Source organism: Hydra vulgaris, chromosome 12, assembly GCF_038396675.1.
Source record: "Hydra vulgaris chromosome 12, alternate assembly HydraT2T_AEP".
In the NCBI taxonomy this organism is placed as follows: Eukaryota; Metazoa; Cnidaria; class Hydrozoa; order Anthoathecata; family Hydridae; genus Hydra; species Hydra vulgaris.
Window position 1 is genome coordinate 29962486 of NC_088931.1, and position 12997 is coordinate 29975482.

Below are 12997 nucleotides of genomic sequence, written 5' to 3' on the forward strand. Positions count from 1 at the left end.
TCGTTCGCAATCTCTGCCAGAGCATCGTAAATATCACCAAGTTGTTAACGGAGAGGTTTTAAAGCATCAATTCGGCTTTTCCACCTTGTTTCACTCAGCGGTTTAACAGTGAGATTAGAAGCATGTCGTGTTAAAACTTCCCAGCGACGAGTTGATGCAGAAAAGAATGCATATACATGTTGCATCAGATCAAAAAAGGCTGTTGCTTCTAAGCAACATTCAACACCATCATTAACAGCCACATTCAATGTATGTGCACAGCAAGGAATAAACAATGCTCGGAGATTGAGATTTAAAATTCTTTATTGGACACCCTTATTTTTTTCCCTCATATTTCTGCCATTGTCATATTCTTGACCGCGTAAGTTTTCAATAGATAAAGACATCTTGCCTAACTGCTTAATGATAGTTTCATCCATAACAGCACCAGTTGTCTCCTTTAGAGGCACAAAATGTAAGAAATGTTTCTTTATAGATGCTGTTGCTGCAATTCCATTTTTTGGATTTGAAATCACATCCAAAAAGCGAATGATCATAGTCATTAGTTCAACATGACCCGCATCAGGTATGCAATCTATAATTATTGAAAAGTACTTAGGATCACAAGCAGATGTTAGAATTTTTTGTTTGATTGCATTGGATAAAAGATGAATCAATTCATTTTGTATGTCTTTGCCTAGGTAATGTACATGTGTTTCATTGTCTTTAATCTTTCGAAGATGCTCATCCATTAGTGGGTCAAACAAAGCTAAAAATTCTACAAATTTCAGAAAGTTTCCGTCATCAGCAGTGTTCAGTTTCTCATGTGTTCCACGAAAAGCAAGATTTTGCATACTAAGATTTGCTGCCAATACTGTTCTTCTTTTTTAACAAGACGCAAATGTTCGGCATCAAATGTTTTATTGTTTCGCAGTCGCAGCTCAAACTCTTTCCATGACTGAAAATTCGCTAGATGTTCACTGCTTTTCTCATGCCCTGACAGAATTGCGGACATGCTTTTTCAATCATGTGAACCGTTGGAAGAAAGAGATGACGCAGCTGTTGTGCTACTGGTAAACAGTTTGCAGCAGAAGCAATACACAGAGTCATTACTTACAGAATACTGCAGCCAATGTCTGCGAACTTCATCTCCATTGACAAGCCGGCGGTTGTAATGGTTTTTTGAAAATTTTTTTTCCATACTGTCCTTAGGAAAGTCAAACTGATCGACTTGTTTTGGTTTATGTTCTATCAAAAGTTGTCGCATTTCATCATCAAATACGACCCAAGTAGCCAGATCGCTATAGTTAGCATATAGACCAGAGAATTTAACAATTTTATGCACTTCAGATTCTTTGTTTGCTACGTGTATTGCATTATGTACTTCAAACTCTTCTGATACTGTCATCTTATCGGCTTCCCTGTCTGCTTCAACTTGATTTTTTAACTCATATGTTCCATTTTCATTTTTCTGCGGTGAACTTAGATACTTTAACAAAGAACCAGCCTGTTTTATTATAGACCCTTCATTTGCAGCCCGTCGTTTACGATATTGCGCACCAGACAATTTTTTTCTTTCTGCCATCGTGGTTTGAAATAACAAAGGAAACTGCTAAAAATAATAAAAATGATCACCTCGTGCATTTTTAATACCTTTAAATTAAAATATTATTTTAAATTCTTCATAAAAGTTTTAAAGATACATTTTAAAACTTTTAAAGCTCCATAAATATAAATTATAACACTCTATTAGTATAAAAACACAATATAAATCAGTTAATTTGTTATATACTTTTTCGTAATTGCTATCATAGAATATTTAATTCAAATTGTTGCTTACTATTTCTGAATAAACAAGCCAGCAAAAACAATGCCTTGTATTAATTACTACAAAATTTCATTCTGCATAAAAAGTATAAAAAGAAAAAGGAAACCGCGTCAAATGAAACAAAAGTATCAAAATTGATTCTTTTGTTTTATTTGACGCGATTTAAAATAGTACTTTTTCAAATCTCCTAAATTTAATTCAAAGAGATTTGAAAAAGATTTTAGCAATGTTTTTAATATATTTATTTTTTATGTAGCTAGTTTTAGTGCCGCCCTAGAAAACTTGCCGCCCTAGGCGGCCGCCTAGTTTGCCTAGTGGTAAACCGGCCCTGGCTTTCATGATAGCATTTGTACGATTTAGAGCTTTGTAATTGTTTTTACAGATTATTATAAACTTAAACCTTTACTAAACAATGATATTTTTAATAATAAAAAAACATTGTGAGAAAAGTTGTTTGAAATGTTATTTATACATGATCATTCAGCAGGTGAGTTCTTCAGGTTTAGTGTGTTGCCAAAATGGTAACACTTACCAATTAAAAACATAATTTTTAAACTAGCTCTCAAAAAATTAAACAAATAAAAACTTCTTTTTAAAAGTTTCCTTTTATTTCTCAAAACAGATATAACTTTACAAAGCCATTAAAAAGAGCTAAGGGTCAAAAGATGTCCTGAAAGCAAATTTGGACCTGTAATGGCTCAATAAAGCAAACTTATTTTCAAATCTGGAAATTATATCATTTTATATAAAATTATAGGGAAACATGAAAGAGCCACTTAAAAGAATACTGTATAAACTAGTATACTTCTATCTTTAACCTAAATTCTATTATTGCATACAAATACTGATTGAATCAATGCTTAACCATATAGTGTACACTCAGAGTTTTTAACAGAATATTTAAAATATTTATAAAGATATTTTGAATTTTTTATTCAAAAATAAGCAGAGATCATACATCTCACAGTGTTTTCTGTTGCAACCTTCTAAGCAATATCAGCAACTTAGCTCTATGAACTTACCATCAATAATTACTATGAATTTGAACAGTAACTTCAGATAATACATTAATATGTATTAGCTGTTTTCTATTCTACTAATTTACTTTATAACCAAGGGTGACACAATCATTATCATACCGTTGAACAAAATGAATGCAATGAATACATCATTCCAAAATTTTATAGCTTATGCATTGAACCAAGTGCTGAAAAACAAATACTAAATAACAAACAATGCTTTTTGAGTTTTGAAACATGCTTTATAAATCACAAAACAACATATTTAATTGGGTATTTTTCACTTTTTGTAGTATTTGCATCACAATATTAAAAAAATCATACTTAAAAGCAGACAGCTCGAACAAAATTTTCTATGCCCAAAAATTGTTTGTTTTTATTAATGGATTATATTGAGGTATACCGCTATAATTGTTTTTGCAAATATAATTTGTTCATCAATATTGTAAGATTTAAAGAACTACAAAAAACCTTTTTTGGAGTTTTGAGGATCTTTTTTTTTTTTAGTCATTTTTTCAGTCATTTCTTTGAAAATTATTTATTTGAAAAAATTATTGGGGGGGGGGGGGACACAATAAATATTAGTCTTTTTTCAAAAAACTTTTAGGCAGAGGTATATTATACCTCTGCCTGAAAGTTTTTTTAAAAAAAAGACTGTTAGTTACTTTAAGGTTACTATTAGTAAATGTCAATGACAAAATGCCAATAAATTCAAATATTTGAATTGTTATTGTCATGTAAATGCTAACAAAATGCTAGATGTTTTTTTTTTAAAAATAAAACAGTTGATGCAATATATTCATACCATGTCTCCTTCAGACCTGTAGCAACGGGGGAGGGGGGCATCAAGGGCATTTGCCCCCCCCCCCCAATATTTTTTATATATTTTTTTCAAATAAATAATTTTCAAAGAATTGACTGGAAAAATGATTAAAAAAAAAAAAGGTTCTTAAAACTAATTAGGGCCCCCTTAATACAGCACTACCCCCCCCCTTCCCTCCCCTAATATAACTTTTGTTCCTACGGACCTTTCCTTAGCCTAGCAAAACATTGAAATTGCACTATTTTTTTTGCACTAATGTTTATACTATCGCCATATTGTTGAACACTATATCATTTTGTTTTTTTGCTAGTTTTTAGTAGCACCATTATCCCAAAAGGTTATTAATCATTTAGTTGTTTAATACAAGTATAGTTCACTAAAACACACACAAGTATAGACACAAAAACACACACAAGTATAGACACTAAAACACACACAAAATATGTTTTTTAATATATGGTAACACTTTTATATATTAAAACTATAACAATAATCAACTTATACAACTTATAACAAAAAAACAACTTAAAAAAAAAAGAATTCTTCTTCATGTTTTAGCCCATCTTTTTTAATATCTTGGCACCCGGGATACGTTCCCCGGTGCCAAGATATTAAAAAAATGCCCTTTTTAACCTTCTCTCCTCCTCTCTCGGCGGCCGTGATGCATAGTGATCCACATAACTTAAATTTTAGCAAAAATTAATTTTGTTGAAATTAAAAACCAAAACTTGCTGAAAATTTACTTGGTAATGGTCAGGTTTAGAATATTCTGTCGATAAAACGGAAGATTTTCTGCTAGGTTTATTCGGGTCGCACGCGTTATTCAAGAATATTTGTCTTATAACAACGGAAAAAAGCTCTTTTAAAATCTAAAAAAAGTGCTAAGACTTATAAATAGGGCAAAAGGTTAAAATTGAGGGGGCCCATTTATACATTCTAGATATTTTTAACACGTTAAAATAATATATAAAAGAAGGGGGTTGTAAATTTTGCATGGCTATAACTTTTATAATTCACTATATTTTTGAATGAAATTTAAAACCTGAAACCTTTAAAAGATGAATTAAAATTTAGTACAAGAAAATAAAGTGAAAATTTTACTATATTACTGTCTTTAAGTTAAGCACGTTAAGTAGGAGGAAAAGAAGAGACATACATTTTAGGAATCTTTCGTGTCCACGCCTCCATCATCGCAATTTGTATCATATTTAAAACATTAAAAAATCCTGTCAGCAGGATCATTTTGAATTTAGGTAAAAGCGCTATGTTTAGAAAGGCATGCGCCAATTAATTTAAAAAAGCATTGAACTTTTAAAACGGCTGTGGTCCTTAACTACAGCAATTGTTTTATATGACAATTGTTTTGATGTAGGTTTTTTAGTTAAATCTATTTTAATTTTATAACTGAAATAAATCAGTAAATTATTTATAACTTAGTTTCATAATAAAAAAGTTAAATAAGCCGAAAATAATCTCGGTGTATTAAACCTTCAGTTGAATGCCTTGAATGTTATTTTAGTATAAGTCAGTAATTTATTTTATTGAAATCAATTTATTTATTTTCTAGCCGTTAAAAGATTTTTTTTTTATTAATTCACAACAACATTTTCTCTATTTATGGTGATTTTTTAGCTGGTTCAACTTTTTTTCTATATAAAAATATACTTCTGCTCTTATGCATAAGAAGGAATAAAATTCTTATGCATAAGAAGGAATAAAACACACTTTATTATATCAGGGCATATTCATAAAAGTAAAAGTATATTTTATACCGCTAAAAAGTTGAAGCAACAACAAAATAAGTATACCCATATCAAGTATATTCGCAAACTAAAATAGCATTAGTTTTTCACAAATATATTGATGCTCTAATTAAATTGGTAAAATTTATTTATAATTATCTCTATATGAGGCACCTCACAGGATAAGGGTCCAAGTCTTAGAAATGAAGTTATTAACACTACTGTATAATAGAAAGAAAAATGATCAAAAAGAAAAAAAGTTAACCTAATATCTTTATTTTTGACCAAGTTATAGCTGTTTGTGCGGGACAACGACCGGAATAGCGTTTTTGAGAAAATTAAAGTTGAAAGTTCGCATTATTTAAAAATGTTATAAATTCAGTTTGATGAAGAAGTTAGTGGTTATTTTCTGTTTTTAAATGCATAATACAGTTTAGATTACGGGTACAAATTTTCAGATCAAATAAATTTCAGAAACTCTTTTAAAAGGTACCAACTCTTAATTAAATACAAAATTTTGTATCTGCTTTTTGTTTGGGGCAAACTGGAACTGTTTTTAGCATTTTATTTATATGTCCAACTTGTTTGCAGTAAGAACATGTGGACGGCTTTCTTTTAACCGGAGGCAAACCCGTCGAAAAATCTAGATTGCCAACCGTTTTTTGAACTGTTTTGCGAACATTTGCTGCTCTGACCTAGAAACAAAAAATAATTTAAGATAATTAGTGATGTTTTTATTGTTTAAAGCCTAAATATTAAGTCAAATATATCCGTATTTTAATTCTCGTAATGATGGTAGATTAAAAAATAAAAAACCTGGGTAAGCGTTATCCTGTCAACTTGTGGCTTTGACAAATTAAATCTTTCCCGCGTTCTGGGACAAAAATTCGGATGCTATCGTAGAGATACCATTGTTTTTCTGGTGAGAGAAGTTTAAGTTGTAATATTTGTGGCGTGGTAATTTTTGCGATGAGTTCGTGTTGCCATATTTGGAATTCTACCTCCGCACTGTCCGAATCAATCTTACAAGTAATCACTCCAGGTTTATCAAATTGAAATGTGAAAGAGTGCCATTGCTTGATATTAGAAATCGTTTTAAAATTAGGTGAAAGCTGTTCTTGCCAATCATATGTTGGAACAAAAAGTGAACTATTCTCGTCACCGAAGATGACTAATTTATCAAACTTTGAAATTGGAGTACTAGCTTCTATGCATGCAGCAAACTCTTTGACCAAAGCTACTTCACTTCGCCGAAACTTGGATTTCAGAATCCAAAATCCTGCATCTGGAGAGAACTTCGTGTGACCGACAGGCAATAACATAATAGTTATTTTTTAATTTAACCCAACAGCCACTCTCCAAGAGAAATACTGCATTACAATGTTGTTTTTATTTTGCCCTACACAGTTGTCAGCATGGAAATACAGGGTATCTTTGATAGAACATTTATGTTCAGCAAGGTAGTGATGAATCATACTCAAAATACAGCTTGCACCCTTTCCGGTTAACATGTTTTCAGGTATCACATAATTGTGCTGAACACAGGCCGATTCATTTGCAATACCAACAATCCCAACTTTAAACGGAATTAAAAAATAGATAGGTCCAGGTTAATCTGGTAAGTTTGGTAGAAAGTTTGCTGTGCATAGTCAAAAGAAATGTGTGAAATTTCATTTTTTTTTTGCCAGTTTGATACAATCATGATAAACGGAACACTCTTTCTCAAATAACTTTAGATGTTTTTACATCTCAGTTATACGCTCTCGTTTGATTTCTACTTCTAGATTAACCATTTCAGATATTTTTATAGTGTTATTCTGACACACACTGCATAAGTCCGAGCGCGAACGTTGGATAACAATAAAAGGTAAGAGCATTCCCCAAATCTTCAAGAAAGCTATAATTTGCAGCAAATGCATTCCAGACAATTCACATGCGGATTTACATTTTTTATGTATGCTTTTCTTTGTCTCCCATGACGGAAGAAGCATCATCCGATGATCTCTTATTCCTCGAGTTTTTCCGGGTAGAACTAGTGCATTGTTTTCAGCATAATTTATTATAAATTGAACAACTGTTGTGGCATCTACTTTTGTACAAGTATTTTTGGGTTGTCTTCCAGTATTGCCATGTCTACGAGGAGCAATTCCGAACTTAATGACTCGCCTGTGTAGTAGACGGAGAATTTTACGACCAATCCCTTGCAAAAACAGGAATGTTTTCAAATATATCTTGCATCCGTGAAACCGATCATCCATCAGTGTTTTTGATCGAAGATTAAAGTTCATTTTGATCTTCATAACGATTGAAACACATTAGCCTTTCACTCGTGTGAAGCAGAGCACTTAACTGGGAAACAATATTGTCATTCAGTTTGTTTTCATGTTCAAACATCCCATCAATCTCATTGTAGTCTGTATTCGCGTATTTCTGAATGTGAGAAGCGCGCCATACAGTTTTTATTTTTTACTCCTTGATTACATCCACAACCAGGTTTTATAAATTTTTGTATTTTTTCCTCACCTTCATTTTCAAATAACTGTGAGTAAAGTGAACGGAGAGGAATTATTGTCTTAATAGTGTTATCAAGAACAACAATGTCATTTTGGATCGTCAGTTCATCCTGTGAAGTTGGAGCCAAAGGTGCATTCTCACTCATTAGTTCATCGTGCAAAGTTGGGGTTAAAGGTTGATTCTCATCTATCGCCGCTTCATCATCGCTAGATGCTTGGTTATCAGATGAATCAGACATTAAAAAATTATCATCGAAATCATTTTCACAATCTCTATATTCAAAGAAATCGTGCAGGGCATCGTTGACTTTATGATGGATCTAAACCATCAGTTCCACAACTATTCAAAAGCTTTGCTATATCAGCATTTTTAAAAGTACTGGATTTACGATTCATAATAACTAAAAACCATCGATATTAAACGAGTCATTAAAATAAAACTTAAAGTTTAACTTTATCTGAACTTTTTTCTACACGTAACGTGAGTCGGCTCTCATCGTTGGTTTGAAATACTAGCAGAAATTTCGCAACTAATAGTTGTTTATTTGTTATAATTAATTTGGTGTGTATGAACATCACTGTCATGCACTTCTATTTAAATACAAAATAGCCGCAATACATAGTTACATTTATGAATTAGCAGGCTTATTACGTCAGCATTTGAAATCAATTTGTTTCTAAAGTACCTTTTAAAAGGAATTCAACAAAGAAAAGCATATTTAAAATTATTTCTTTATTTAATCTAATAATTGTTTTATCAATCAATAGTTGTTGGTACTACGATTAAAAACATAACAAAAAATTTAATAAAATATTTGGTCACCATGCTTGCTTTAAAGGGTTAATAAATAGCATACAAATAAGTTATATTTTCCACAACTTCTTAGGATTTTCAACGATTATTGATCAAAAATAAAAAATATTATATACTGGCACGCTAAAACGTTAATAATATAGCATAAAAAAATAATTAACAAGAAGTTCTTTAGTTCTAAAGGAGAGAACATTATCAAAACAGTTCTGATGAAGAGTTGGTACCTTTTCCATATTTAAAAAAAAAGCCCTTTTTGCAACTACCAAAAAATTTTTTTCACAAAAAAACACCTAATGTGCATTGTAATATGATAAAACTAATAAAAAAAAAAACAATAATCTCGTTTTCGAATTTTTTGACCTGACTAACTATTAGGTCAAATATCTCTGTTACTAGAAACTAAGGCTTGGTACCTTTTCCAGTGAGGCGTCTCATATATATAATTTATATATATGAGACGCCTCACTGGAAAAGGTTAATTATTTTTTTATATTATAAAAGGCAATGTTTGTATGTTTGATGTTAGCTATAGGCGTCAACACCTCTGGACCAATCAATACCAAACTTGGCACAGACACTAAGTAGGCCTGAGCGGTGATTTGGGCCAGGTTTGGGCCATCAGTGGCCCCTCCGGCCGCTGGGTTTGGGCCACCAGCGTCCCCTCCGGCCCCAAGGTTTTCCCAGACATTCAAAGAAAGTATTCCCAGACATTCGAAGAAAGTTTCCCAGACATTCAAAGAAAGTATTTAAACAACTTAACTCACATTAAACACAATGAAATCTGGAAAAGATAAATTTGGTCAAGTTTAAGTGTGACAGAAACCCGCACGAAGCGCCGGGTAATCCAGCTAGTCTTAAATAAAAGTGTCTGTCATTTTTAAGGATTCATTCGGAAATATTGTAAACTAAAAAGATTTTTAAAACTTACGAAGAAGGTGTTACTTGGTAAGAGGGACTCAAAGGCAAATGACAAATTTGGTAAAAAAATTATCTGTCATTAAAAAAAATATCCACAAAAAAATTATATCTTTAGCAGTTAAACAGTTATAAAAAACTTAATTGAAACCTAAATAGTGTTAGACAAAAAACTTTTTATTAGCTATATTATTTAAAAAATTTTAATATAATTTTTTTAAATTGAAACTTTTATTTTGGATTTTTATATATGTGTATTTGACTAAATTATCTAATTTCTTTATATAAAAAAAAAAGCTGGACAAATGATCCATTAAGCTTGATGAAAAGATGTAAATACGACCTTAGATGTAATATTATCATCTAGTAGGCAAAGACTTTTTTTTTGCACTTTATATTTATAAAGATGTGTATTTCTTGTTCCTCACAACTTTTTCAATGGACTCTCTTATTTGTCTTCTTTGTTATGATCTTCGTTTGAACTTACCGCTGTTAGATATTCTATACTCTTTTGACACAACAAATGTAGTATTCTAATGACAACAGAACACTAGTTATAATGCAATTACATACACACATACAAAATAACAGAGATTTGCCAGGAAAACTGGCAAGGCTAATTAGATCTAAATTATTGCGGCTAATACTTGTGCCATTTTTTTATTTGTGAGAAAAACAGCGAAAAAGATGTAGAGTTCAAGTTATTCTTGACATTACCAGGAATATTTTACCTACCTGATCAGCCCCATAGTAGTATTTAGTAATACTTAGAGTTTGGTTATTAAATCTCAACCAGCCGAATATCCATTTTTTTATGTATGGTGCGAAAGTATGAAAATTTTTTTACATGATATTTAGTTTATATCGTACACGCACATATGATTTTAACGGAGACTTTTGTCTGCAAACATTCCTGAAAACAAAAGTAGTTTATCTGCAATCTCTTTTAGGTTCATTAACTTTAAACAAAACCTTGGATTTGTAAACATTTTAACACTCGACTAGGATCTGCTAGAAAATAAGACGTTTCGTGAATGTTGTGTTGAATGCTCATTTTTGGGACGCCAAAAGAAATTACCTGAAATCAGGACAACCCTTGAAAACCATGACGTCTAATCGCCCTAACAATTTCTAGCTATAAATAAACCAATACATTGTAAAAATATCGGTCGCTACAAAGCTGCGGTATGCAGCCATTAACTAGCCAAGATTCATCGTTATGCTGTTACTAGCAAAAATGCTACGATGCGTAGCTAACAATATCGTAGTAATATTGGTAGCTAGAAAGCTGTATAAAATCGCAATATTTTAAGTTCAATTATTATCAAAAATAGTGTAGATCCAATGATAATAATTAAAATTTAAAAAATGTAAAAGACAAAATGAAACAATGTGAGAAAGAAAATTGATGAAAAATTGTTAAACTAGCTATTTTCCAGCTAGTCTCTAGCTCTTTTCCCACCTGGAAACTAGGTTTAGTATCATACTTATTAATGCATAAAATTGTTTAAGCAAAACTTTCACAATGTTTATTTGGGTAGGTTTTGTATTTTTTTGTATCTTAAAACATATTAAACTTTCTTTGCTTATCATTAACCTTATTAGTGATTGTTATTATTCATTAAACGATAAGTTTATTTTATGGAGACTTAAATGCAACCAAGACAGAATTCTTCCTGGTCTATTAGGCAAATAAGATAATAATACTGTCTTCTTAATAATGTCTTCTCAAAACATTTAATCTAGCCCTTTTCAAGGTGTAATTGAGAACTTGAATGTTGTAATTAAGAAAAGTAAGATGTAATTGAAAAATACAACATGTAATTTAGAAGTCCCTGTCCCTGGAAGTACCGCGCTCAACTTAGTTTCTCCGCGCAGCGACCTTGCTCGGCAAGGTTCGTGTTTCGGAGTTAAAGAGTTGAGAGAGGGTTGCACCACGAATAATAACTAAAAATTTAAATTAAAAAAAAAAAAAAAAAAACACAAAAAAATGAGTAGCCTCCTCGACTGTAGTGGGCCCCTTCGGGCCTTGGGGAGGTGAATAATCTAAAAAAAAAAAAAAAAAAAAAGTCGCAATATGTAATTAAGAAACACAACATGTAAATAAGAAATTGCAATATGTAATTTGAAAAACGAAAGTTGTAATGAAATTTGTAATGAAAAAGAAAGTTGTAATGAAAACGAAAGTTGTAATGAAAACGTTGTATGAAAAACGTTGTAATGAAAAAGTTGTATGAAAAACGTTGTAATGAAAAAGTTGTACGAAAGTTGTAATGAAAACGAATGTTGTAACGAAAGTTGATCTGGGACCTTTATTATTTTTAATATATGTTAATGATATGAATAAAGCTTCTCTTAAAATATCGTCAATTATGTATGCAGACGATACAAATTTATTCTACAACAATTCTGATGTAAAAATATAGTTCGAAACAATGAACACTGAACTGGAAAGCTTTAACCAATGGTTTATAGCTAATAAGTTATCATTAAATTGTGAAAAAACAAGTTTTACTCTTTTCCATAAAATAAGACAATCAACTAATCTTCCGTTAAAGTTGCCAAAACTGTCAATTAATAAAAATGAAATAAATCGAGTAAATTATACAAGGTTTTTGGGAGTAATATTTGATGAGAATCTATCATGGAAAAAACATATTAGTCCTATTGAAGAAAAAATATCATCTGCTATAAGTGTATTATATAAATCTAGGGCCTTTCTTGATTATAAATCACGCAAAATGCTTTACTTCAGTCTTGTTCATTGTCATCTCTCTTACGCTAATATTGTTTGGGCTAACACACACAAAACTAAATTAATAAGATTACAGAGGCTACAAAACCATGCATGTAAAGCGGTTAACTATTTAAAAAGATTAGAAAACCCTTCCTCTGTAATGAAATACATGAATGTGTTAATTTTATCAAAACTTAAATCGCTTCAAATATTTATGTATAAATATAAGAATAATTTGCTGCCAAAAGTATTTTCTGATATTTTTACTTTGGCGTTTTCACAAAATACAATCTTCGGTCAAATAGCAACCATAACTATCAATTGAGCAGAGTAAAATCACAAGTGTCAAAATTCTCAATTATTAACCAAGTTCCGTCATTATGGAATCAATTAAAAAATAACAATATAAAAGATTTGAAAAGCACTTCCTCTTTTAAATGACAAATGAAATTACATCTCCTAAACTTCTGATATATATGCGAGTATATTTATATATGTGTGTGTAAGTATGTTTGTATATGTGTTTGTGTATGTGTATGTGTACATATGAGGATGTATATATGAGTTTTTATTCTTCACCTGGTATTTTTCAGAAAAAATATTTTATTGCAAATTTACTAAAGTCAT

General features: G+C 30.9%; 2 protein-coding genes across 2 annotated transcripts; both read right to left on the minus strand.

The window, feature by feature from the left end:
• Nucleotides 1-302: 302 nt before the first annotated feature.
• Nucleotides 303-833, minus strand: LOC136088053 (52 kDa repressor of the inhibitor of the protein kinase-like). The gene has a single exon (XM_065811701.1). The coding sequence runs from the start codon at nt 831-833 to the stop codon at nt 303-305; it is 531 nt and encodes a 176-aa protein (XP_065667773.1).
• Nucleotides 834-1000: 167 nt separating this feature from the next.
• Nucleotides 1001-1564, minus strand: LOC136088054 (zinc finger MYM-type protein 5-like). The gene has a single exon (XM_065811702.1). The coding sequence runs from the start codon at nt 1562-1564 to the stop codon at nt 1001-1003; it is 564 nt and encodes a 187-aa protein (XP_065667774.1).
• Between the last annotated feature and the right edge of the window lie 11433 nt (nt 1565-12997).